The following is a 26,504-nucleotide window of genomic DNA, read 5'->3' as shown; positions in this document are numbered from 1 at the left end:
GTTACAAAAGATTTGCCAGAAAACAGGCCATGTTTTCGCACAGACAATTAGTCATTTTCTTAAGGACTCACAGTAATTGTTTTTGGGAAGTGTCCTCGTGGTAGCTAGCAATGGGATAGTGGCTAATCTCATATGATGTTATGATGGAGGAACTAAACCATTTTTGTTTGATCATATCCTTACAGATTTCATCTGGGTTTTTTTTTCTTCTCTTGTTTACTTGAGTAAATTTTTTGAGGAATTGGTGTGTAACCTGGAATAATAAATGTTATCCTTTATCATAAAGGAATTTCAGCAAGGCAGATGTAGCATGTGACACCACAAGTATTTGTAACTGTGTATACAGGTCTGGTCCAAGTTGACACTGTTCTGTATACTGAGATCAAGCTTGAGAATTCATGACTGGTAAACATTAAATGTGAAACTGCATAGAAAATATTCTATTTTTTAAAAGGCCTCAATTTTTCAACATACACTTCCATTTAAATTGCTGTTGACCGGTTTGTTGTAATAAAGACCACTTAATCCATTTTGATATAGAAAATACAGGGGGGGCAAAATGTGCCACATGCACTACTTCTGTAGGAATTGAATCTTGAGAGCACACTTGATTTATTTTATTTGAGTTATAGCTATCCCACAGACCACAGCTACAATTTTGTTTTGGAGGGGGAAAGCGTTTGTTACAAGATCATGTGTGGGAGTGTGTATAGTAATTGTTAAAGTTCTCCAAGCCACACTTTTTATGAAGCTGCAGCAAATGTACAGTGTTTTTGTTTATTAACTGGACATGTGGCTACTCCGCATGTTTGTGTTCACATATTATTTGTATGGTGGGGTACTGAGGATGCATTTTCACAGGTTGTCCACCAGATGGCTCTAAGTAGCCACAACCTGCTGAAGCTACAAGGTAGCCTATGTGCTGTGCTGGGGTGATTGGGCAATGTAAAAAGTTTGCCTCTGTTTCGCTTTTTTCATTTCTAATGGGAAACCCAGCCATTTTTAATTATGCTTAGTCCTGGAGATGAATGCATGCAATAGGTGGCGAAAGTCATCAGAATTGATACTGCCTAGGAGAACATTTAGCAAGATCAGGCATTTCATTCAAATGGTAAATTAATGGCATATCAGTAGCGAAGGACCATAGCATTAGGTATTCTTCTCTCTCGACATCTTTTTCCTGCAAACTGCAACTTGGCCGCATTTTGTTAGGCAGATATTATTTTTGCTTCCACATCACTGGTTTGACCACAAGGTCGTGCTCAGAGCTCACACTTCTTCAGTCAGCTGAAATGTCCTTGTGTGTTGCTGCAAATAAATTAGCGCATGCGTACTGCTGCTAGTTGGAAGGAGGGGGAGACCATCCATTTCCTTTACGAGGCCTGTGCGAACTCGGCATAGAGCGAGCGGCCAAACCTCAAATTGGGATATCTTCTTTTTACGGCAGACAAACTGGATGCTCGCAATAACAGACATCATCTTCATGGTCTGCCACGTAAAGTTGTAAAGACATCTGGTCAACCAACATAAAGCGTTATTTTACGGTGAGTTGTTGCACACTCAAGCAGTGTCTCTGGCGCTGTGCTGCAACACCATCTCAGCACAGGAACCGAATAATTTGAAAGAAAATGTATTTTTGTAATGATTTTCTTACCACCGTTATAGCTACATCTATTAGCTAAATGTAATTCCAAGTTGTTTTGAATGGCTCAACAAACGGCTCCACCTAGTTAACCGATGCTATTAGCTAACTAGCTACACTAGCGACCTCCGCGTTCCTTCGTTCAGTCACATTGGCTGACTGATGCCGCGACGAGGAGGGTCAGCCAATTGATGGAACAACGGGTTATTTGACGGGTAGTTTGTCTGAGTTTTCTGTGTTGTTGTGTCCGCTGACAGCTCAGTAATAACGTCAAGGAAGGCAGGAAGTGGGAATGTTACTGTCCGCAAGGCAAAATGTGTTACTGCATGCCTGGATTGTATTGTATTGTTAATCGCCTATCCTATTGCACAGCTCAATCGAGTTGCACTGTGTTGTGTCAATATTGTTCTGTGTTCCAAGCTAATATCTGTCAATTTGTGATTCGTTTATTGTGGATGTTGTGGTAATCAAACCTCTGTCAACATGTTTTAGAACATTGTTGTCCCTATCGTTACAAATGTTGCAATGTAACCCCATGTTATCGCGTACTGTGGCATGCCTGTCTGAAACAATTTAGCCTCACCTCACTGTTGCCACACTTAGCTACAGCCTTTGTCATTATGAGCCGTAGCGATAATCATAAGCTAGAGCATTTAGCATTTGGTTGTTTTGGTTGTCTCTTCTTGTGGTATTAGTTAGGCTATAGGCTTACATGCATTGAAAGTATAATATTGTGAATGTGAGAGACCACCAGAATATATATTTTTAACATTTTTTTTGGGGGGGGGGTGTCACTGACAGTAGCATGTCACATGAACATTTTGGACATCACTGAGGAGGAATGAACAAAATCACTTCTCTGCCCAACAAATGCCCCATCTTCACTATCTGGGTATTAAATGCAAAGTGTAATGTAGTATGATACTGTAGCTTTGGGTTTTCCATGAGAAAAATCTGTTATCAAGATAGTGGGAGGAGATGATCCTGGCATCCATTATCCCCTGAGGTATTTGTAAACCAGACTGCAACATGTTCGGGATATGGGCCTTCTACTGCCATGTTGGGGTGTCCACCCGGTGAATGGAGGCTGAGTGAGTGGCCGTGTCCCAATTATCCCAAAGTGTGCTCTTGTGCACTCTCCTCAAAGTAAGTGAACAAGTGCACACTTGTGGCATAAGGGTAGGCTGTAGAATTGGGATGCAGTGAGTGAAGACATGGCTGGTCTCATCTCTATCTGTAAAGGCAAGCTGATACCCTGATAAAAGCAGTTGTCGAAAGGCACTATTTAAAAATAAACTATTTTTTCAAGTGAACTTCCATTGTGCTACCCAGAGTTGCTGAATAGACGGGTTAGCTGACAACCTCACGAAAATGATGTGCGTGCTTCCATGGGGCAGAAGTCAGTGTGTTGTTGTGATTCTGGATGGCCAGATTGCTAGCAAGAATGACAAGAAACTGCCATTTGGGGAATTGTAAGTGGCTCGTTTCATCATGTTATTGATACCATGTATTGTTTTGAGGTGTTTTGCCTGATTTCATGTCAGTGCTAATATGGCTGAAATTCGCTTGCTAGTGAACCAACAACTGTAACAATATATTTGAGAGACCACAAGTGCTCATTGTGTAAATGTATTACTTTTTTTCAATAAACATTGGACACGAAATATACATGTCAACAATCTAAGCCAACCCTGTCTGTTTTGCCCCGTAGTTGAGCACGCCTCTGTTTGTTCCTAAACAACCAACTCGTCTATCTTTCACTTTGCTCTATTTGTAAGTCGCTCTGGATAAGAGCGTCTGCTAAATGACGTAAATGTAAATGCTCCACTATTCATGCACCTTGGTTTGATAGTGAGACAAGCGTTTCTTTTTTTTCATACCCCATCTACTGAGGCAGACCAATGCAGGTACGGAATACATCGACCACACCAAACCACCAATACCCCTTCCTCTGCTCTTTGTCAATAGCTCACTCTGCAGTATTGATCGACTGATTTGATTGACTGATGGTAGATTGCATTAGCCACTGAGCAGGGCAGGCTGAAGAAGACTAGAGGTGTCCGCTGGAGCTAATTTCTGCTCTCCCTTGTCTCTCTATGAAGTATTTAGTATCTCAGAGCTCAGCTTACACACTCAGCAGGAAGGGAGGTAATGGCTGCTGCTGCTCTCTGTCTGCTGCACACTGTCTCTCATTAGACATCTTAAGCCTGGCCAACAGGCCAAAGACCCTGACATTTAAACAATTGCCACTTTCTATTCTTTTTTTTTATTTTCCTCCTCTCAAATGTATTCTTTATTTTCTCTGGAATGCATGTTCTATTTCTTTTGTAGATGTGTGTAGTCCTCAATTGAAAATGGTATTAAGATGATCTGGTTGGCACTAGACTAGCGTACCTAGATGTTCCTGTTTTCATTCCCTTTTACCTCTGATCATCACAGTCAGTTAAGCTGGCTTGGCAAAGTTGTTTTTAGAGCAGCAATGTAGTTTTGAGATAACGGAGTTGGTTAGTTGTTGCGTGTGTCTGAGCGGTGCCTGTGTGGGTTGTTTGGGGCTGAGAAGGAAACATTTTTGCCCCACACCTCCTGCTGTCTCATTCAACAAGGCACTTCAGGGGCATGCATTCAAGCAACATTCTTGAATATCTAGCAGTAAGACGGCGAGAGAAGTAGCCTAGGCCTAGATGGTGTTTGTTGAGATGCAGTCTGTCCCCTGGCATCGTGCTGCACCACCTGTATGTGTTGGATCATGCTAGGATCAATTTAAGTTATCCAATCAGAACATGTTTTAGTAGCACCACCACAAGTGTACTACAATGCACTAATTATTTTCACACGCTGCAGTCAGTGTGCAGATTTCACAGATACCGGCCTGGTAGCCGTTCAGCTTCATATTATTCCATGTCATTAAAACAACCCTGGCACTGTGTGGTCTCTATGTAACATGGGAGTGGAGGTGGCAGAGAGCCATATTAGCCCTGCTCTCTCCTCTCCCTCTGTTGCACCCTTGTCTCCCTCGCTCTGTTCAGCAGCTGTGGAAGGAAGGAGCAGTGTTGTGTTTGGGCCCACAGGGAGGGCGAGGCCCCCTCCAGCCCTGCCTACCGTCCAGCAGAATGGGGGCATTGTGACGGCAGCCTCGGGCACAAACACAGTGGGTGAGCATCTCCATCTGTGCAGCGGCTGGCCAGGCAGGCAGCTCCTTGAGAGGGGCATGGATCTCCTGCGACTGGGCCTGCCAGACAGCCACAGGGACCCTCACACTTCTAAGGAGAGCACAGCCGCTGGCCTGACACACACACACACACTGAGCCCCAGTAAGAGACTCACTTCCTGCTGAGAATCATTTTACACCAATCTGACCTAAAAACCCTGATTTAGAATAACCGCTTAAGCCGCTATTTGTTCATACTGTGTAATTGAGTGTTTGCGGGGGTGTGTAAGAGCACACATCCTCTTGACTTCTATAAAAGGTCCTACACGGATTTTGGTAGAATGTGGTTACCGTTATAAGACACTCACAGGTACACAGGCTAAGAATCACACTCACACCACTACTTTTAGTAACTGTGGCCTTCACAGGTCAACCTCAGTGTGTGTACGTTGACATTGTGAGAATGCGCCCAGAGGTGAGGGGAGTTAACTTGACAAGCCGACAACAGCACTGCCTGCCATATCTGAGAGCTGCTGCAACCTAAACCTTTATTATCTCAGTAATCACTCTCAACAGGAAGTGATGCTTTAAAGACAGCACCGAGAGACATTCCACAGCTCAATATAGTAGACAGATTTATAGGAGAGGTGACTGAAGTTCAGTCACTCAATGCTATCTATCCCTTGTTGCCTTTCCCTCCTATGTTTTCAGCCTGTTTTAAGACACAAACCTGCTTTAGAAAACCATTACAACCCCCTGTGGTGTGAACCGTCAGGTGGCCACGGTTAATTATTCAAATGTTGGTCTTTGGACGGCATCAGTCAGGGTTTTGTGTTTGTGGGAGCTGATTTGAATTAATGAGCAAAAGATAAATGTTGAGCCGATGGGAACAGAAGATCACTTCCTCCTCCAGACAGAGCCATGCAGAAGAGCTCACATCAAGAGACTTTGTTGTTATATACTGGGCTGGCTGTGGCTGACTAACCTGACTGTCTATTACACTGGTTAACCTGATGAGGATAATGGCTGACAGGATGACGGACTGACCCTTGTTTGGCATCATGAACTCTGATCATGGCATTTGAAAGGCTGGTCATGGCTCACATCAACACCATTATCCCAGAAACCCTAGACCCTCTCCAATTTCCATACCGCCCCAACAGATCCACAGATGATGCAATCACTATTGCACTCCACACTGCCCTTTCCCACCTGGACAAGAGGAACACCTACATGAGAATGCTATTCATTGACTACAGCTCAGCGTTCAACACCATAGTGCCCTCAAAGCTCATCACTAAGCTAAGGACCCTGGGACTAAACACCTCCCTCTGCAACTGGATCCTGGACTTCCTGACGGGCCGCCCCCAGGTGGTAAGGGTAGGTAAAAACACATCTGACACGCTGATCCTCAACACGGGGGCCCCTCAGGGGTGCATGCTCAGTCCCCTCCTGTACTCCCTGTTCACCCATGACTGCATGGCCAGGCACGACTCCAACACCATCATTAAGTTTGCCGACGACACAACAGTGGTAGGCCTGATCACTGACAACGACGAGACAGCCTATAGGGAGGACGTCAGAGACCTGGTCGTGTGGTGCCAGGATAACAACCTCTCCCTCAACGTGATCAAGACAAAGGAGATGATTGTGGACTACAGGGAAAAAAAGAGGACTGAGCACGCCCCCATTCTCATCGACGGGGCTGTAGTGGAACAGGTTGAGAGCTTCATGTTCCTTGGTGTCAACATCACCAACAAACTATCATGGTCCAAACACACCAAGACAGTCGTGAAGAGGGCACAACAAAGCCTATTCCCCCTCAGGAGGCTGAAAAGATTTGGCATGGGTCCTCAGATCCTCAAAGTTCTACAGCTGCACCTTCGAGAGCATCCTGACTGGTTGCATCACCGCCTGGTATGGAAACTGCTCGGCCTCCGACCGCAAGTCACTACAGAGGGTAGTGCGTACGGCCCAGTACATCACTGGGGCCAAGTTTCCTGCCATCCAGGACCTCTATACCAGGCGGTGTCAAAGGAAGGGCCTAAAAATTGTCAAAGACTACAGCCACCCTAGTCATAGACTGTTCTCTCTGCTACCGCACGGAAAGCGGTACCGGAGTGCCAAGTCTAGGTCCAAAAGGCTTCTTAACAGCTTCTATCCCTAAGCCATAAGACTCCTGAACAGCTAATCATGGCTACCTGGACTATTTGCATTGTCCCACCCCGCTGCTGCTACTGTTTATTATCTATGCATAGTCACTTTAACTCTACCCACATGTACATATTACCTCGACTAACCGGTGCCCCCGCACATTGACTGTGCCGGTACCCCCTGTATATAGCCTCCCTACTGTTATTTTATTTTACTGCTGCTCTTTAATTATTTAACTTTTTTTACTTATCTGTTTTTTACTTAACACTTATTTTTCTTAACTGCATTGTTGGTTAAGGGCTTGTAAATTATGGAGGACTAAAAGTGCCACAATTAAATAAATAAATACACCATTAAATAATTACTTAAATGTGTCATTAATTAATTAAAATTAGAATTAAATACATAAATGTGTAATTAAATGTATCATTAATTAATTCAAATACCGATTCATTTTATGTAAAATACATATATAATTATTTCACTATTTACATTTACATTTCATGATCCTGCATTGCAGTGATTCATGAATTACTTAAAACTGTCAAACTGACCCATCAAAGTCAGTGGGCGGGGCTAACGCGAATCTAGTCTGATCCATTGCTTTGGTCTGAAGTAGAGTAGGCCAACCTGGATAGAGACAATGGAGGATCTCCGTGAACTTTCCAGGGAGTTGGTTAGAGACATTTTAAACTTAGCAGAGGATGTAGAAGCAGGACCTGCTGACATTATCCGGAATTGATTTGTCTTGGCTTGATGCAGAGGGTAACCAATCAGGCGTTAGGTTCCGCCTACCAACTTTTGATGGGTCAGTTTGACAGTTTTAAGTAATTCAGGAAGCACTCCAACGCAGGACCATGAAATGTAAATGTAAATAGTGAAATTATTATATATGTATTTTACATAAAATGAATCGGTATTTGAATTAATTAATGACACATTTAATAACACATTTATGTATTTAATTCTAATTTTAATTAATTAATGACACATTTAAGTAATTATTTAATGGTGTATTTATTTATTTAATTGTGGCACTTTTAGTCCTCCATAGTAAATAAGCATTTCACTGTAATGTCTACACCTGTTGTATTCGGCACATGTGGCAAATCAAATTTGATTTGATCTGGGAGCGGGCATATGATAGAAATGTCATGTCAGTAGCTAGGCCTAGCCTACACTTCAGCCATATTGAGTGTTTTGTTAAATTGCTGTGGTCTGGGGGGCTTTGCCTGTTTTAGTCATTCTATTTCTGTTGGAGATGTGGTATTAATAAGTGACCCTCATTGTCTTGTCGAACAGGGCTGAGGTTGTTCTGGCCCTGTGGTCACCTAGCTAGAAGGAAGTGTTGTGAAGTCACTGCAGGGAAGAGATGCTGCTCGCCTGTCCTGTATTTTAGCCTGGGGTTTCCCCTGCTTTCCCTGCCGTTCCCTAGGAGCAGCTCTATGGTAGATGGCTAACTTTGGATTTTATGAGCCCTCAATGAAAGGGAGAGAAAATTGTTGGTGGTTGTGTAACTGTGATGGGGCCGTGGGGGGTAGACCCATATAGCCTAACTATACTGTTGTTGTTGACGTGACTGACCTGTTTGTATGGAACACGGGATAAGTCCTAGATTATAAATCTGTCTCAGTGGGGAAGCGATCTCCTACTTTCATCTGCTGTTTGATGGAATTTAGTCCAACTTGTACAAGCTAACTTCAAATAACAACCAGCATCAAAGACAGGAATTCTCAACAATGGATCTGTAGACACTTACAAAAGTCTAGATTTTAACTGTTTTATCTGACACCTTCTTTGAGCTCTTTGATGATAATGCAGGTTATAGGCTAGGCTTACTTCCTGAAAGCAGATAGGCCCATTTGTCCTGATATGATTTCAAGAAGGATTTGATCAGCTTACAAGTCACCTCTGAACTTGATGATGTAGCACATTTGACTCAACAGCTGTCCAATCAGGCCAAAGGCAGCCCTCATCCAAGGGCTAGCTGGCCAATCAGGATGTACCAAGACGAGCTCAGACATGACAACGGTTTCTGGAAAACAAGAGGAACTTGCATCAGCTATTGATTGATACTAAAGGAGGAGCATGAATAGTGATGTGCTTGTCTGCAGTCTCTATCTTTCAGACTACTCTGCTATGGTGGGGGGACTGGTCATGTTCTCTGTGAAAGCATACCACAGTACAGCCATGTTGTGTTATCACACTTATTACTAAGAAAAGCAGCACTAGTTTAATTCTCTCAAAGCTCTCTTCAGTCCTTGACTGGGGTGCAGTGTAGCTACTGAGTGTGTCAACTAGCAGTGTCATTAACACTGCATAAATAGCTATAATTACTATTTGCAGTAATTGTTACTACTTCACACTCAACTCCTGGAACATCTTCAATTTTGAGTATGCCAATTCAGTTTCCTGTATCTAAAAATAGTAGCTTCTGGAAGTGAGCTGACTGTCAGACACTGCTCTTGTTGTGGTTTATGTCTGGTATTTGACAGGCCACCTAGGTGGGATGGGCGCTGATGTCCAGTCTGAACAGTGCTGCTCTGCTCTTTACACACACACACAGCATTCTGCTGACAGGCTGCCTAGCTGCCGTGTCTCTCCAGGCCTTTGCCTCAGGGTCAGCTTTGGGGAAAACAAACCCCTGCCATCGCCAGTTTCTCCCCAACCAACTCCTCTGTTATAATGTGCCTGCCAGACAGTCATTCTGCATGTTCTGACCCTGGTTGGTTTGTTTTGCAGCATTAACCTCATTGTGGTGAGGCAGGGACTCTGTAGAGTTTGAGTAAATGTTAAAAAGCTCAGACACACTGGTAGGATTGTCAAACGTTTGCCTGCCGACAGTACTTAGCACCTCTGAACAGTGTCAGCAGTCAATCCATTTTTTGTGTTCACACAGCAAAGACCTTGGTAGTGGTCAGCAGCTCAGCCTTGTTAAAATACTCCAAACCAGAAGGTTGCAGTAGCGTTGTTTGGCAATGCCTATCAGTGCGTATTGTTTATGGTCTAGATTCCAAGCTATCTGCGCTAATGTTGCTATTTTGTAGAAATCCCTTGTTGATACTAGCCACATGGTCACAGCTAGATAACGACCTAGGAAGATGAAGACGAAACAATTTCATTCACTCTCCATAGTCTCATACTGCCAGTGTCAGCCCATAGCCAAATGTTTATCTAGCTAGCAAACGTTAGCATATTCGCTAGCAAGCACAACAGTGCAGTGTCCTTAGCTAGCTAACACGGGCAGCCGTTTAATGGAAACTTGCTAATCCATTGTGATTTAATTATGTCAATACTAGCAGCAGTGGTTAGCTAGCTTGGAGGAAGTAGATAGTGTTTTGTGCATTGCATCTGTGCGCTTAGCTAACTACCATCCTATAGCCTACATTGCATATGAAGTGTGACTGGCTCATCTGTAGATGGAGAAAATGTACCCCCTCCCCCTTTTTTTGTTGTTTGCTCCCCCACGTGGGGTTTTGTGCTCTTTGATTGGCTCAAAGTCAACGAGTAGAATCGGTAGGTTCGTCGCTATCGGGTCGGCACGCAGCAGGTACCGCTTTGGTTCTAGCAAGAGAAGGAACGGTGTCATAAGTACCAATTGGCAGTCTATCGGCAGTGAGATTCTGTGTGTTTCATGCTTTAGAAGTAGCTCTTGCCTTCATGTAGCCTAGTTTTTATTTTTTATTTATTTTATTTCACCTTTATTTAACCAGGTAAGCCAGTTGAGAACAAGTTCTCATTTACAACTGCGACCTGGCCAAGATAAAGCAAAGCAGTGCGATTAAAAACAACAACACAGAGTTACATATGGGGTAAAAAACATAAAGTCAAAAAATACAACAGAAAATATATATACAGTGTGTGCAAATGTAGCAAGTTATGGAGGTAAGGCAATAAATAGGCTATAGTGCAAAATAATTACAATTAGTATTAAAACTGGAATGCTAGATGTGCAAGAGATTATGTGCAAATAGAGATACTGGGGTGCAAAAGAGCAAAATAAATAACAATATAGGGATGAGGTAGTTGGGTAGTTGAATGGTTTCAGATGGAATGGTACATTAGAGGTCCTCGCAGTGGGATGTACCCAGATCCCTTTCACTTATCTATCTCTATGGATCAATATTGTGATTTAGGGTTATCCTAAATAGATCCTACATTTGTGTAAGCTAGGGTTACCAGCACCCTAACCTCTGTCATGCGATGCTACTCTTTGCTCCCGCTCCATGGCTCTTGTCTCTGGACTTTGACCTCTGCTGGGCCTGACGTGGCTGGGGTGTTATCATTAGTCCAAACAGTTGAAAACGTTTTGCAACGAAAACTAGAGTTTCTATTCAGCAAATTCAGGTAAGTGCCCTCCCCGTTTTATTCTGTTTACTTCCGTTTGGTTCCTAGTGAATACACCCCTGCTCTCTGGCCCTATAGACCTTTAGTATGGCTGCCCTTTACACATTGCACCACTCTACATGGACCTGCATCAACAGGTAGTCTAATGTGCTATGTGTCTGCATTGAAAAGAGAGGAGAGAGCAGTAGAGATATACCATCTAACCGCAGTGCAATGCTTTGTCTTGCGCTGTCATGCATTGCAAAGCACATAGCTAACAGAAGTCTGAAGCCATGGTTCCATCATAGACATGGAAATGCCAATGGCCTGTACGTGTTTATGTTAAGTTTGTTAAGTCTGGACCAATGTTTGTGCATGAGGTTATCTTCACCCTCAGTATGTTAGGCTATTGTACGGTCATAAACAGAGCCTGTTGGCCTGTTCTCTCTGCTCCACAGGGCTGCCTGGCTGCCTGCAACTGCTGCCTCTGCAAACATTTGCTGTTTACTTTGCAGAAATCCTCTCTGAGCATCTCTCACTAGGCCTATGATCTCATTGATTCTCTGTCTCACACACACACACACCTTATCTCTGATGGCCTCTTTTTATGCAGGTCAGACAAAAAGAGGCCTCTTTGTGCTGCACACACCCCATTTCTCAGCCCTTCTTCTGTCTTAATGGGCTCAATTCTGCCTGCAACTCTTTATAATGCAGTCAGTGGGAGTAGGATACCATGGCTTTCATTTTACCACTGTTGGGCATGTTTTAAGTTCTCTCCAACCCTACTTGTGTCTTCACACCCTTGAGCATTGAGGCATCTGCTTGCTTTCTTGCCCTCATTCTGTTAAATGTATTTCCTAATGTTGGTTGTTTGAGATTCTAATGAAGACGCCACACATGTCTTGGCACCTCTGTGTGAGAGGGAGACTGCATGCAGACCCGTGTGGTATTATAATGTAATTGAGAGAAGGATTTTTTATATCAGTAATAATGAATGGTTTGCCTCTGAGATGAGCTCTTCACTACTCCGCTCATACAAAGTCGGTGTTAAGAAAATAACTCAACACAAAAGCATATGATGCTCGAGTGTGTTCTGGCTACATCTTTGTGTGCGTCTTTCTGGCTGTGTGAGACTGTGTATGGTGAGTGTGATGTGACTTGATGTGGGCTATGTGAATCTAGGCCATATGTGGAGACTAGAGGAGGAGATCAAACACACTTCAGCACACAGTGCCCTGACCTGGAGCTCGAGGACTTGCAGTCTTGCACTCACTAAACCCTAATGTCTGCACCATGTGACCATTTTAATTTCCCTATCAAGAATGCGTTGCCTTCATTACAACGAAGGATGTTTGTTCATTCTGCCTTTTCATTTGTTGAATATCTTTATTGACATTTATCTTTGTCTCACAGAGATTATATCAGAAGATATGAAATGTATTGTAGCCTACCACAATTGCCTTATTTTATCTCATCAGGAGCCTATATCTTTAAAGAGGATATATGAGAAATAGAATTCAACTCCACTCTCTGAGTGTACATTTGTGTCACTGTGGAGGGTGCTAATGGAAGTCTGTGGTTAGGGATTCATTATTCGCAGGCTAGCTGTGTGTGTGATTTATTCGCTGTGCTGGCTGGTGTACAGTAGGGTCCGATGGCCGCGGGGGTGTGGCTCCATTATTCATGTTTAGTGTCAGAGTGAAACAACTCCCACAGGGGACCAGTACGGTAAAGTATGAAAATGTATGCACTCACTACTGTAAGTTGCTCTGGATAAGTGTGTCTGCTAAATTACTAAAATGTAAATGACTCACTGTCACTGCAGCAGGGAGCACCTCTCCTTTCAGCCCTAGTCAGCCCTGAAGCCTTTACCACAGCAGCACAGGACAGGCCTTAACCCCGCAACCTCTCTTCTCTATGTCCATCTCCCTAACTCTCCTCTGTTCTCTCCCCCTCCTCTGTCTTCCCTGTCACACTCTCCCCCTCTCCTCTCTGTCCTTCCTGTCACTCTCCCTCCTTCTCACTCTCCCCTGCCACAGAGTCTGTCAGTTGGAGATGAATGATTTGCCTTTTTGTACCAGGACCCTGCTCTGCTGAACCCTCTCATTGCTGTGTGTAATGAGGCTCTTTGTCGCCTATTACTCCTGCTTCTCCTGTAGACTGAGGGGGGAGCTGTGCAGTGCAATGAGGCACATTGATGTAGGCAGGCAGGCAGACAGACTGCTTCTCTGCGTGTTTAAGACACTGCAGCAGTCTATTTGGCTACTAGTGCCGGTACCTTGCTGTCAGGATTGAGCAGTCACACTCAGCCTCCCAAATCCCTGTTCATGGCTCAAGCTCCTTCTGCCTCGATTTGTCTCTGTTCAAGGAACTCCTTCGTCACCCACTCCCCTCCTCTCCTCCTTAGCATGCATTCCTCCCCTCTGCCTCCATGCTGCTTCACAACCCCCCCCCCCCCCCCCCCCCCCCTCCCTTTCCAGCTGAAAAATAAAAATTATGCATTCACTAACTGTAAGTCGCTCTGGATAAGAGCGTCTGCTAAATGACCTAAATGTAAATTTCTGCCAGTTTTTGTGGGATGGAGTTTTGGCCTGCCTGGTGACATCACCAGGCGGTAAAGTAGTTAATGGATCAATAAGAAAGCGTTCCAAACCTCTGCCAATAACAGCTAGTTTTCTGTTTTCCCTCCCCTCTCAGAATACTCCCAGACAGTCCTAGCAAAATTCTTGCTTGAGAAATTGCTCTTAGCTAAGTAGCTATTTTAGTTTCTTTTTGACCATTTTGTTTGAAAACGTAATGTTATCCAGAAATGATTTGATATTTAGATCAAAATGGCTGCATTGGGCCTTTTTTAATGGTAATATGGTGAAGGTCTAATAGTGAGTATTTGTATGGACTTGGAATACCTGGTACTGCTGGTTCTAGATGAGATCCAGGCTGACAGTTGGGCTGAGGACTGAAGGGGTCAGGTCAGGACCTCAGGGGGAAGTTGAACACGAGCTCTCTCTCCTCTCACATGTAGTCAGCCTGTTGTTGTTCATCTGTCTGTCCCCCTGAAACGAAGAGTAGGAGAACAAGATAAACAACAGATGGGTCCAGCCGTTTCAGTGGGACTGTGAAGAACGGACCATGTCTAAAAACGGAGAGAAGCAGCGCTAGATAAAAGGTGGCGTGCAGCAGATGGTAGAGCCAGGCTCTGTTTAATGAGGTGGAGGGGAGCGCTACGGAGGGATGCCCACATACAGTGGGGAAACAAAGTATTTAGTCAGCCACCAATTGTGCAAGTTCTCCCACTTAAAAAGATGAGAGAGGCCTGTAATTTTCATCATAGGTACACGTCAACTATGACAGACAAATTGAGGGAAAAAAATCCAGAAAATCACATTGTAGGATTTTTTATGAATTTATTTGCAAATTATGGTGGAAAATAAGTATTTGGTCACCTACAAACAAGCAAGATTTCTGGCTCTCACAGACCTGTAACTTCTTCTTTAAGAGGCTCCTCTGTCCTCCACTCGTTACCTGTATTAATGGCACCTGTTTGAACTTGTTATCAGTATAAAAGACACCTGTCCACAACCTCAAACAGTCACACTCCAAACTCCACTATGGCCAAGACCAAAGAGCTGTCAAAGGACACCAGAAACAAAATTGTAGACCTGCACCAGGCTGGGAAGACTGAATCTGCAATAGGTAAGCAGCTTGGTTTGAAGAAATCAACTGTGGGAGCAATTATTAGGAAATGGAAGACATACAAGACCACTGATATACTCCCTCGATCTGGGGCTCCACGCAAGATCTCACCCCGTGGGGTCAAAATGATCACAAGAACGGTGAGCAAAAATCCCAGAACCACACGGGGGGGACCTAGTGAATGACCTGCAGAGAGCTGGGACCAAAGTAACAAAGCCTACCATCAGTAACACACTACGCCGCCAGGGACTCAAATCCTGCAGTGCCAGACGTGTCCCCCTGCTTAAGCCAGTACATGTCCAGGCCCGTCTGAAGTTTGCTAGAGTGCATTTGGATGATCCAGAAGAGGATTGGGAGAATGTCATATGGTCAGATGAAACCAAAATAGAACTTTTTGATAAAAACTCAACTCGTCGTGTTTGGAGGACAAAGAATGCTGAGTTGCATCCAAAGAACACCATACCTACTGTGAAGCATGGGGGTGGAAACATCATGCTTTGGGGCTGTTTTTCTGCAAAGGGACCAGGACGACTGATCCGTGTAAAGGAAAGAATGAATGGGGCCATGTATCATGAGATTTTGAGTGAAAACCTCCTTCCATCAGCAAGGGCATTGAAGATGAAACGTGGCTGGGTCTTTCAGCATGACAATGATCCCAAACACACCGCCCGGGCAACGAAGGAGTGGCTTCGTAAGAAGCATTTCAAGGTCATGGAGTGGCCTAGCCAGTCTCCAGATCTCAACCCCATAGAACATCTTTGGAGGGAGTTGAAAGTCTGTGTTGCCCAGCGACAGCCCCAAAACATCACTGCTCTAGAGGAGATCTGCATGGAGGAATGGGCCAAAATACCAGCAACAGTGTGTGAAAACCTTGTGAAGACTTACAGAAAACGTTTGACCTGTGTCATTGCCAACAAAGGGTATATAACAAAGTATTGAGAAACTTTTGTTATTGACCAAATACTTATTTTCCACCATAATTTGCAAATAAATTCATTAAAAATCCTACAATGTGATTTTCTGGATTTATTTTTCTCATTTTGTCTGTCATAGTTGACGTGTACCTATGATGAAAATTACAGGCCTCTCTCATCTTTTTAAGTGGGAGAACTTGCACAATTGGTGGCTGACTAAATACTTTTTTCCCCCACTGTACCTCCCTCTCTCTTTCTCCCTCTATTTTCTTTCTCTTTTCCTGTCTCTCCTATTTTTTTTTTCCTCTCTTTTTTTCTGTCTTTTTCTTTCTCTCCCTATAGCTGCTCCACATGACTCTTGAACAGAGGAATCCAGATCTAGGCTGATCACTTCACTCAGATATAATAATTCTGTTCTCAGAATGCAATGTTGCACTTGTTCCACTTTTTGTTTTGTGTATTCCCCACAATCAAAGGCTTGTGTATTCTATTTTTGTACCGAAACTAACCCAATTGTAAGTATAGTGTGTGCCTTATGTAGACTTTGACAAACACATTTACATTTACGTCATTTAGCAGACGCTCTTATCCAGAGCGACTTGCAAACACCTAGCATGAGGGAAGCTTGCCAGCACCGTGGTTTAATAGGGACAGCATGTAAGTGTTTTGCCAGAGAATGTGCCATGTGAGATATTCGGAGTCACCTGTGTCTGTCTGCTCTGTGCTAGGGGTGCTGACCTGGTCCCGTCGTGGAAGTATCATGTGACTCATGAGCCCATGTTGTGCCATTTGTCTGTTATTTCTGCTCTGCAGTGCTGCTGGGGCATCGGGACACAGGGTTAGGGCAGACAGATGAAAAGAACAGAAGGGCTTATTAGACTCAGGGATCCAGGCTGCTCTATCTCAGGGCACATCGTGTCTCACTGCGCTAGCACTAATTGCAGCCCACTTCCTGGTTCCTGCTGCTAGGGACTGTAGGAGGGAGGCAGTAGACAACACCACGACAGCCAGGCCTGGGCCTTGTGTCTGACTGCAGCTCACTGGAGCAGGTTAGCCCCTGATACTGTCTGTCAGGGCTCTGCTTTAGAACTGCCAACAATCCTAACAGGGCACAATGCCTCAAACTTCCACTGTGCACTCCGCTCTGCAAGGGAGGGTCCATGTTCAGTTCTCCTCACTCAGTTAGGCTGTAGAAAGTAGATGCTGTGAGGACACAAGTCACAACACTGGACTCACTGTCCTGGTCACATAGGATTGTTTACACTATGCCTCTGTGCAGAGAGACTAATGATATCTCACTTGTGTGCATAGCACTTGTGATTTCCATACTCTATGCAATGACATCATGTTTCATAGTTGACCTATATGTTCTAGGTTATATCTTTTGCATGAATCATCACATGTGGTTATGATTTTGGTGTGGTTAGGCTAATTAATAGTGTAAAGAATTTTGCACATTCAAAACTAAACTATTGAGTCATCTGTTGTGGACAGTTATGCACTTGTTGTCTCGTCAACATCAGACCACTCCACTGAGCTGTGAATGTGTGAGCTGTTGCTTTGTATTTGCATAGTCAGTAGGTCACATTTCCTCATTTCACCCCGTCCCTTTCTTTGCTGCCAGAAAATACCAACTCTGTGCTACAGGCCCAGCACACACCAACACACCTGCAACCTCTGAGCCTACCATGAAACTCCTTCCAACATAACATCAACATGTCACCAAATTACTGTTTAAAACGCACTGTTTTGCAATGAAGTTCTACAGTAGCCTCAACAGCATCCGCTATGGTAGCACCATGGTGTAGCTGGAGGACAGCTATTTTCCATCCTCCTCTGGGTACATTGACTAAAACAAAAAAAATTGTAGGCTCATGGTTCTCACTCCCTTCCATAGACTTGCACAGTAATTATGATGACTTCTGGAGGAAGTCGTCCGACCTATCAGAGCTCTTGCAGTATGAATTAACATCTTGTCCATCCAATCAAAGGATCAGAGAATTAATCTAGTACTGAAAGCATACGCTACAGCTATCTAGCACTGCAGTGCATAAAGTGTGGTGAGAGTTGACTCAGAGAAAGATGATAGTTGAACAGTTTTGAACAAATTCATTTCTTCAAATTAAGTAGAAGCGGCAGAGAGGGAGAGCTAGCTATATATTTTTCTTAGTTTACCTTTTAATTTACTTACTAATGCAGTTTTAATTTAAGCTACTTAACAACCTGACTCAGAGAGGAATGCTATTTATGTTCGCTAGGTGGCTAAGGCTATCCAACACTGCAACTTATTTATTGTGTAACTGCTAAACTGCTTGTTGTACACTGTACTGTCTGATTGTACACTTGGATTTGACTGTGGGATTACTAACACGTAAGTTCTAGTTTGATTACTATAACGCTAATATGGTTACAACTAGGGCCGGGATGATACCAGTGTTTCGATATCATTAGTATTGTGGCAAGGAAACAAAGCACGAAGCGGATTTAACTTCTTTAGGAAAACATTGTTGTCATCCAGAGTCACATTTTATTTATTTTCCAAGCTATAGAACACACTATTTTACATACAGCAGGTTATTAAAGGACCAAATAATTTGGTCTGCTTAGTATATAACAGCTGCCCAGTGACACAAGCCTACCAGACGAGCTAAACCACTTCTATGCTCGCTTCGAGGCAAGCAACACTGAAGCATGCATGAGAGCACCAGCTGTTCCGGATGACTATGTGATCACGCTCTCCGTAGCCGATGTGAGTAAGACTTTTAAGCAGGTCAACATTCACAAGGCCGCAGGGCCAGACGGATTACCAGGACGTGTACTCCGAGCATGTGCTGACCAACTGGCAAGTGTCTTCACTGACATTTTCAACATGTCCCTGACTGAGTCTGTAATACCAACATGTTTCAAGCAGACCACCATAGTCCCCGTGCCCAAGGACTCTAAGATAACCTGCCTAAATGACTACCGACCCGTAGCACTGACGTCTGTAGCCATGAAGTGCTTTGAAAGGCTGGTCATGGCTCACATCAACAGCATTATCCCAGAAACCCTAGACCCACTCCAATTTCCATACCGCCCCAACAGATCCACAGATGATGCAATCTCTATTGCACTCCACACTGCCCTTTCCCACCTGGACAAGAGGAACACCTACGTGAGAATGCTATTCATTGACTACAGCTCAGCATTCAACACCATAGTGCCCTCTAAGCTCATCACTAAGCTAAGGATCCTGGGACTAAACACCTCCCTCTGCAACTGGATCCTGGACTTCCTGACGGGCCGCCCCCAGGTGGTAAGGGTAGGTAACAACACATCTGCCACACTGATCCTCAACACGGGGGCCCCTCAGGGGTGCGTGCTCAGTCCCCTCCTGTACTCTCTGTTCACCCATGACTGCATGGCCAGGCACGACTCCAACACCATCATTAAGTTTGCCGACGACACAACAGTGGTAGGCCTGATCACCGACAACGATGAGACAGCCTATAGGCAGGAGGTCAGAGATCTGGCCGTGTGGTGCCAGGACAACAACCTCTCCCTCAACGTGACCAAGACAAAGGAGATGATTGTGGACTACAGGAAAAAAAAGAGGACTGAGCATGCCCCCATTCTCATCGACGGGGCTGTAGTGGAACAGGTTGAGAGCTTCAAGTTCCTTGGTGTCCACATCACCAACGAACTATCATGGTCCAAACACACCAAGACAGTCGTGAAGAGGGCACGACAAAGCCTATTCCCCCTCAGGAGACTAAAAAGATTTGGCATGGGTCCTCAGATCCTCAAAAAATTCTACAGCTGCACCATCGAGAGCATTCTGACTGGTTGCATCACCGCCTGGTATGGCAACTGCTTGGCCTCCGACCGCAAGGCACTACAGAGGGTAGTGCGTACGGCCCAGTACATCACTGGGGCAAAGCTTCCTGCCATCCAGGACCTCTATACCAGGCGGTGTCAGAGGAAGGCCCTCAAAATTGTCAAAGACTCCAGCCACCCTAGTCATAGACTGTTCTCTCTGCTACCGCACGGCAAGCCAAGTCTAGGTCCAAAAGACTTCTCAACAGCTTCTACCCCCAAGCCATAAGAATCCTGAACAGCTAATCATGGCTACCCGGACTATTTGCACTGCCCCCCCACCCCATCCTTTTTACGCTGCTGCTACTCTGTTAAGTATTTATGCATAGTCACTTTAACTCTACCCACATGTACATCTTACCTCAACTACCTCAACTAGCCGGTGCCCCCGCACATTGACTCTGCAACGGTACCCCCCTGTGTATATATAGCCTCCCTACTGTCACTTTATTTTACTTCTGCTCTTTTTTTTCTCAACACTTTTTTTTGTTTTATTTTTTTACTTTTTTGTTTAAAATAAATGCACTGTTGGTTAAGGGCTGTAAGTAAGCATTTCACTGTAATGTCTGCACCTGTTGTATTCGGCGCATGTGACCAATAAAATTTGATTTGATTTATTTTTATTTTTGCCATGAAAGAAATGTTGCGTCCCGGCCTAAATTACAACGATGTAGGCTGTGTAGCGGTTTGTGGTTATGGTATGAAGGTTTGGCATGGAAAAGTATTTGCACCTGGTCACAAACAGCTGTTGTGTTGTGCACTGAAGTCTACAAGCCAAGGTGAAAGGAGGAATTATACAGTACAATGCGCATAGTGATGATGCTGTATGTGGCTGCTATGAAATGAACTGTGTGTGATGGTAATGGGGTGTATTCATTCTGCCAATTTAGTTGCAAAACGTTTCTTAAATTGAAGCAAACTGAATGAAACTGGGAGGGACCTACCTGAATTTGTCCAATAAACTAGTTTTAGTTGCAGCAACTGTTTTGACTAATGATTACACACCAGATCAGCTAGATTCAGGCAAGTGTGTGCAAGGCGGTATTGAACGTGTCACTGTCTCACCTTGATTACTCCAATTTTGTCTCTTGACCTGTGCACCTACGTTATAAACTTTAATTTGTAGGCTACGTTGTAGCAACCTCATGATGGATATAGGGCAAATTAGTCTCATTTTAGGAGCCTAAACCTATCGATGTTACATTGATATGGAATATGAATGACAGTCAGCCAATATGCTTTAATAAAAATAAGGCCATGCTCAGTTAAAAAAAAAAGAATCCTCCCTAATCTTGAACGGCACTGACCACCACTGCCAGACACTTGGGTCATGTGAGGTAGTTGAGTTCTGAAATGTGAACTCACCTCTGTGCACCATCCATGTCTAACTGGAGCAACCTGTCATGCATAGGCTGTGGAGAAACATTAGCTTACTACTCAGAATAGAGTTTTCAGAATGTGGCACCTACGCAACGCTCTTTGTCTCTCACTAGCATAGTTGTAATATACTGTAGGCCTAATCATGTTTTGTGTGTGTGGTTGTTTTTGAAAGGAAGTGTGAATTACTGTTCACTTCCTACCAGCTGCAGCCATGGAGACTTCAGCCAGCACAGGAAAACAATCAGTAGCACACTGACTGCACAAGCAAAATGATCTCACTGTATACCTGAAGAAGACTTCACATGTAGCCGAAGCAATGCTATCCATCTGGGGAGGATCTTCTGGCATATATATATATATCACACACACACACACACACACACACACACACGGAGTACCTACTTGCTTGCTTAGTGGTTGTTGACCACACATAAGCATAACATGGTAGAAATAGTAGATTTACTATGGCTGTCAGTAGTGTTCATTCAACACTAGATGGCTAGAGAGAAGAGTACTATGAGAGGTTTTGGATTGATGGTTTTCCTTTCAGAGATTTGTTTTCTAAACACTGGAGAGTGGCGTAAAGTTTTTCTTCCAACTAGATGGCTGAAAGTGGAGATCTATGCTTGTAAAATGTAGTACGGTGTCTCTTTCTCAGCAGTATTTCTTGGCTCTGTGACTGGATTGATGTAGACCTAGTGTGAATGTAGTCTAAATGGTGCACATAATGAGTCATTGAACTCAGCGGAGAAAGGAGTGTCCCGCTATATGAAGAGGCAGTTATCATGGCTGTATAGTGTGTGTGTTACATCACTCAGTGGGTTTCCACGGTAGCGATATCAGCAGGGCGCCTGCGACAGCTGAAAAGAATAGAGGGGATGAGTGAGTGGGAAAGGAGAAGATTACGCTCGGAGGTATAGAGCATCACTCACATGGCTGCGTCTGTGTGTGTGTAGGCAGCTCAGTGAACTTGACTTGCTGAATGGGCGCTAAGCATCTCTGTCTTTGACCTCAGGACGTCAGCACTGCTGCTGGAATTGAGCTCATTTCTCAGACATAATCCGCCGCCTTACCTTGGTTCAGAAACCTTGCCTGGATTTCCTCACCAGCTCTGTGTTGAATCATCTCCTTTCACCAGCACTATAGGAGTCATGGATGATGGTATATGGCTGTTTCACACACACATGTTGACTGACACTGAAGTGAGGAGGATATTCAGTCCCTCTTGGAGGACAATGGAAATAGGCTAGATTAAAGAAATGCATCTTTATTATTAAAACCAACAGGTTTTGGCGTGATGCTTTCCCTTTGCACTGACTGACACTAAGAATGGCAAATAGAAAAATGGGTGCCCTCTGGGTATACCAGAGCTGCTATATTTGGCTATGTCAGTTTGCATACAGATCTGCAACAGTCTGCAATTAGCCAGCTTCCTGTTTTAACACAGGATATAGGCCTAGCAGTGCTCTGGGTCTGTTGTGCTGTGAGGCCATTGATACACTGTAGTGGCTGTATGGATGAGACCAGCCAGCCCACCTAGGCCTTCTGGACAGTGGACATGCATAATTGAATGGCTCTAGAATTCTACAGTACATTTATGGAGTTCCAAAAGCACCAGGTTACAATCAGTATCTGGCTGGGTGGGGCTGCTGTCCACATAACATGGACAGGCTGGACACTACCACAGCCAAACGGCAGCACTGTAAAGAATGTTGCCAGTGAATAGAGTCCCTGGTCAGAGTGCCAGTGCCTCCCACTTCGCTACAGACAGAGCACCGATTTACAATAGTGAGAGACATTTATTAGAGCCTAATTCCCCCCCACCACCAAGCCGTCGGAAAATACGAGTCAGCCATTTCCACTTCTCAGTTCCTGTTCTCGGGCGGTCTGAAGTGAGATGCAGGAGAGAGGCAGTAGATGAGGTTGTGAGCGAGGCAGTGGGTTGACTGGTGAGATACTGTACTGGCCCTCCTGTCGTGAATTGACCTTGTCGTGTGCCTCCAGTCTTTTCTCCGGCCTCCTCGTTCTCATCCTCAGGGACAGAGCACAGAGACACGCTTCAGGCCAGGCATCTGCTGTGTTCTGCCTGCATACTGTAGCCTAGGTCCAGTCAATACAGATCATACTGCTCGCTACTGTAGCCTAGGTCCAGCCAATACAGATCATACTGCTCGCTACTGTAGCCTAGGTCCAGCCAATACAGATCATACTGCTCGCTACTGTAGCCTAGGTCCAGCCAATACAGATCATACTGCTCGCTACTGTAGCCTAGGTCCAGCCAATACAGATCATACTGCTCGCTACTGTAGCCTAGGTCCAGCCAATACAGATCATACTGCTCGCTACTGTAGCCTAGGTCCAGCCAATACAGATCATACTGCTCGCTACGGTAGCCTAGGTCCAGCCAATACAGATCATACTGCTCGCTACTGTAGCCTAGGTCCAGCCAATACAGATCGTACTGCTCGCTACTGTAGCCTAGGTCCAGCCAATATAGATCATATTGCTCTCTCAGAGCTGCCTGTATACTGTAGGCTACATGTAGGGTAGAAACACTGTAGGGTAGGCTACCTCCAGCCAATACAGATCATTCCGCTCTCACAGCACAGAGCCCTGCCTGCCACAGATGAGCTGAGATAGTGGTGGGTTTAGCTTTAGAGAGCAGAGCAGCAGACAACAGGCAGAGGGAGGCATCTGTTCTCCTGCATTCGCCTCGCTCTGAAGGTCATAGTGGACAGAGGAGTAATTATTAGCTCTTAGAAATGCTTATTAGCATAAAGGAGTCTTTTTTTCTGGGGGCTATATTTGACTCATTCTGGGATGTAGGCTATTATTGCAGTTTATAAGAGCACATTAAGCTTCTTTCTTCAGCTTGCTCCAGTGTTCATGCGCCTTGGTTGAAAAGCAAGGTAGTGTCAGTAGGCTATTATTTTCCCTCTGCACATAAATCTTCTTCACAGCGACTGAGTTGACAGAAAGGAAACTGCAGATTTGAATCTGTTTAACAGAAACTAACCAGAGTAACATTTGAATCTGGTTCTCTTTTGCTTAATGACCAGACCACATGATGTGGTTCTCTACCAGGCCTATTTTGGCTGAGCCTAGATCCTGTCCCAGTGTGATGTTAGTCTGTCAGCGGTAACCACAATACATGGTGATTGACTGTCTGTCTTCTCTTCTGTTGTCCTACAGCTCTGATGGTACCAGCTGACCAGTGACACCTGCCTGAGGACACCTCACCTGCTTCCCCCCTCCCCCACCCCCTTTACCATGTCTGGGATCCAGGTGAGAGGAGAACACACCTACACACGCACGCTAGTAGTGCGCAGGTCAGCTGTTTGTTCATCCCTGCTTGCGATTGCTAATAACCCATCCGCAACTATATGTGAAAATCTGAGGCCCACGACTGACCCTAACCCTCTAATATAGAAAATGCACTTTAGGCTACAGTCAGACAGAGCGGAACCATTTGTTGGTAGGGGGTGCAGGATTCTTTTGGTAGGCTATTAGTCAACTAGTCTATAATTACATACCTGCAGCTTCTCTTCTGTCATTATATGTTGCCTTAGAACAGTGGTTCTCAACTGGTGTTGCATCTGGACCCAAATTGAACCAGGTTGTCTCAGTCGTGACCCAATATTGAATAAGTTCATTATAATTTCTACACACTTTCTACCTGGTCGTTTACGTTTGTTTAGACTGGAGTATTTTTTCATAAATGTTTTAATTAATTAATTAGATATTTTTTTTTGGGGGGGGGGGGGACACCTACAACCCACTCATAACCACCCACCAGTTGAGAATCGCTGCCCTAGAAGACTAAATAAATCCTTGCTCACCAAAATGTCATAAATCGATAGAATTAATGCTGCGATCTAGTTGACATCGGTAAAGTGCTCTGTCATCTCTGCTACTTTCACGGAGCAAAGATGTTTAGGGACCGGCCGAAAAAATTCAATAACTCTAAAGAAACTGGGAAGATTTTCTGTGCAGTTTCCAAATGACATCAGTTTGACTGGTTGTAAGAAAATAGAAAGCTATTAAAACGACCCAACATGTTTCTGATAAGATTTAAGTTCTGCTTGGATGCATATTTTATGTGGTTGATATACTATCAGCTTTTATGATGCCAATAAAGATAGATACCGCATGTAGAGGTGTTAACACTGCATTTGCATTCTCTCAAGATGCTGAAAGAAATACAGAATATTTGCCTACATTTGGTGTATCATTTTACTACAAGAAATGCTTAATTCTGCAGGAGTTAATATTAAGGCTATGAGAGAGGTTATAGTGTCCAGATTTCAGTTTCCATTTAACCCATCTGAACAATAGGCTGCAGTTCCCTTGACGTGCCATAGGCCTATTTGGAGTCCCCGTCTTGTGACTGTCGAATTTGTACAGAGCCTCACAATCATCACACATAACACTGCAATCATCCTCTCTTACCACTTCACCAAATCTTTCCAAAACATGACTTTTCTGGCCTCCCTTCTCTTTATTTTCAAAAGCATTTTGTGATTGCCGTGTAGGCTGTTTGCCGTACGTACAGTTGCGCCCTAAAGCCCAGGCTGACATACTAATGTCAGATAGCCTAAAATAATGAAAGAAAAACCTCAATGTAGCCTATAGATATAAGTTGCACAAGAATGATATACTTTTTTAAAGGTATTGTTTTCTCTTTATTCAACCCACCCGCCCTTCATCCACACAATATTTCATGACCCTAAACGCGCCTGCCCCGCAGATATAACCGCTGGGACTGAAGGTTATGAGTCAACCCGCGCATCACCAACGCACGAATACTACTTACACACACACACACACATTGTAATGTGCCCTGCCCCTTTCAGAAGTGTCATATTTCCCAACTGACTGACATTAGTGCTTCTGCTTATCATCTGGCAACAGCTGCATAGGATGATTACCACCCCCCTGCATCCCCCGGCTTCACATTTGCTTATCAACCCTAATTATTTTAATATTTGGCACACAACAGTACATAACTCTCACATCGCTCCCTCTGTGACGCTCATCTCTCTTTGACTCCTATCGTGAAATGATTGAGGGATGTGTCCAGATAACGTTATCAGACACACAGAGCTGTGCGTAGTGCATTGCTTCAGGAATACACCAGGTTATATGAGGATAGTGGCTGTGTCCCACCCTATTCCCTATATAGTGCTCTACTTCTGGCTGCGTCCCACCCTATTCCCTATATAGTGCACTACTTCTGGCTGCGTCCCACCCTATTCCCTATATAGTGCACTACTTCTGGCTGCGTCCCACCCTATTCCCCATATAGTGCTCTACTTCTGGCTGCGTCCCACCCTATTCCCCATATAGTGCTCTACTTCTGGCTGCGTCCCACCCTATTCCCCATATAGTGCAC

At 44.4% G+C, this 26,504-nt stretch overlaps 1 protein-coding gene across 1 annotated transcript in view; it reads left to right on the top strand.

The window, feature by feature from the left end:
• Nucleotides 1-1,377: 1,377 nt before the first annotated feature.
• The window catches only part of LOC311127688 (tyrosine-protein kinase CSK), a 36,901-nt gene continuing 11,774 nt past the window's right edge, over nt 1,378-26,504 (top strand). The window contains exons 1-2 of the mRNA XM_084159559.1: nt 1,378-1,544; nt 24,305-24,397. Of these exons, the coding sequence (XP_084015685.1) occupies nt 24,383-24,397 (15 nt within the window). The 5' untranslated portion in view covers nt 1,378-1,544; nt 24,305-24,382. The remainder of the gene's footprint in view (nt 1,545-24,304; nt 24,398-26,504) is intronic.

The sequence above is a fragment of the Coregonus lavaretus genome (assembly GCF_964263955.1).
Source record: "Coregonus lavaretus genome assembly, chromosome: 4".
In the NCBI taxonomy this organism is placed as follows: Eukaryota; Metazoa; Chordata; class Actinopteri; order Salmoniformes; family Salmonidae; genus Coregonus; species Coregonus lavaretus.
This window is presented reverse-complemented; position numbering and strand designations above follow the sequence as displayed.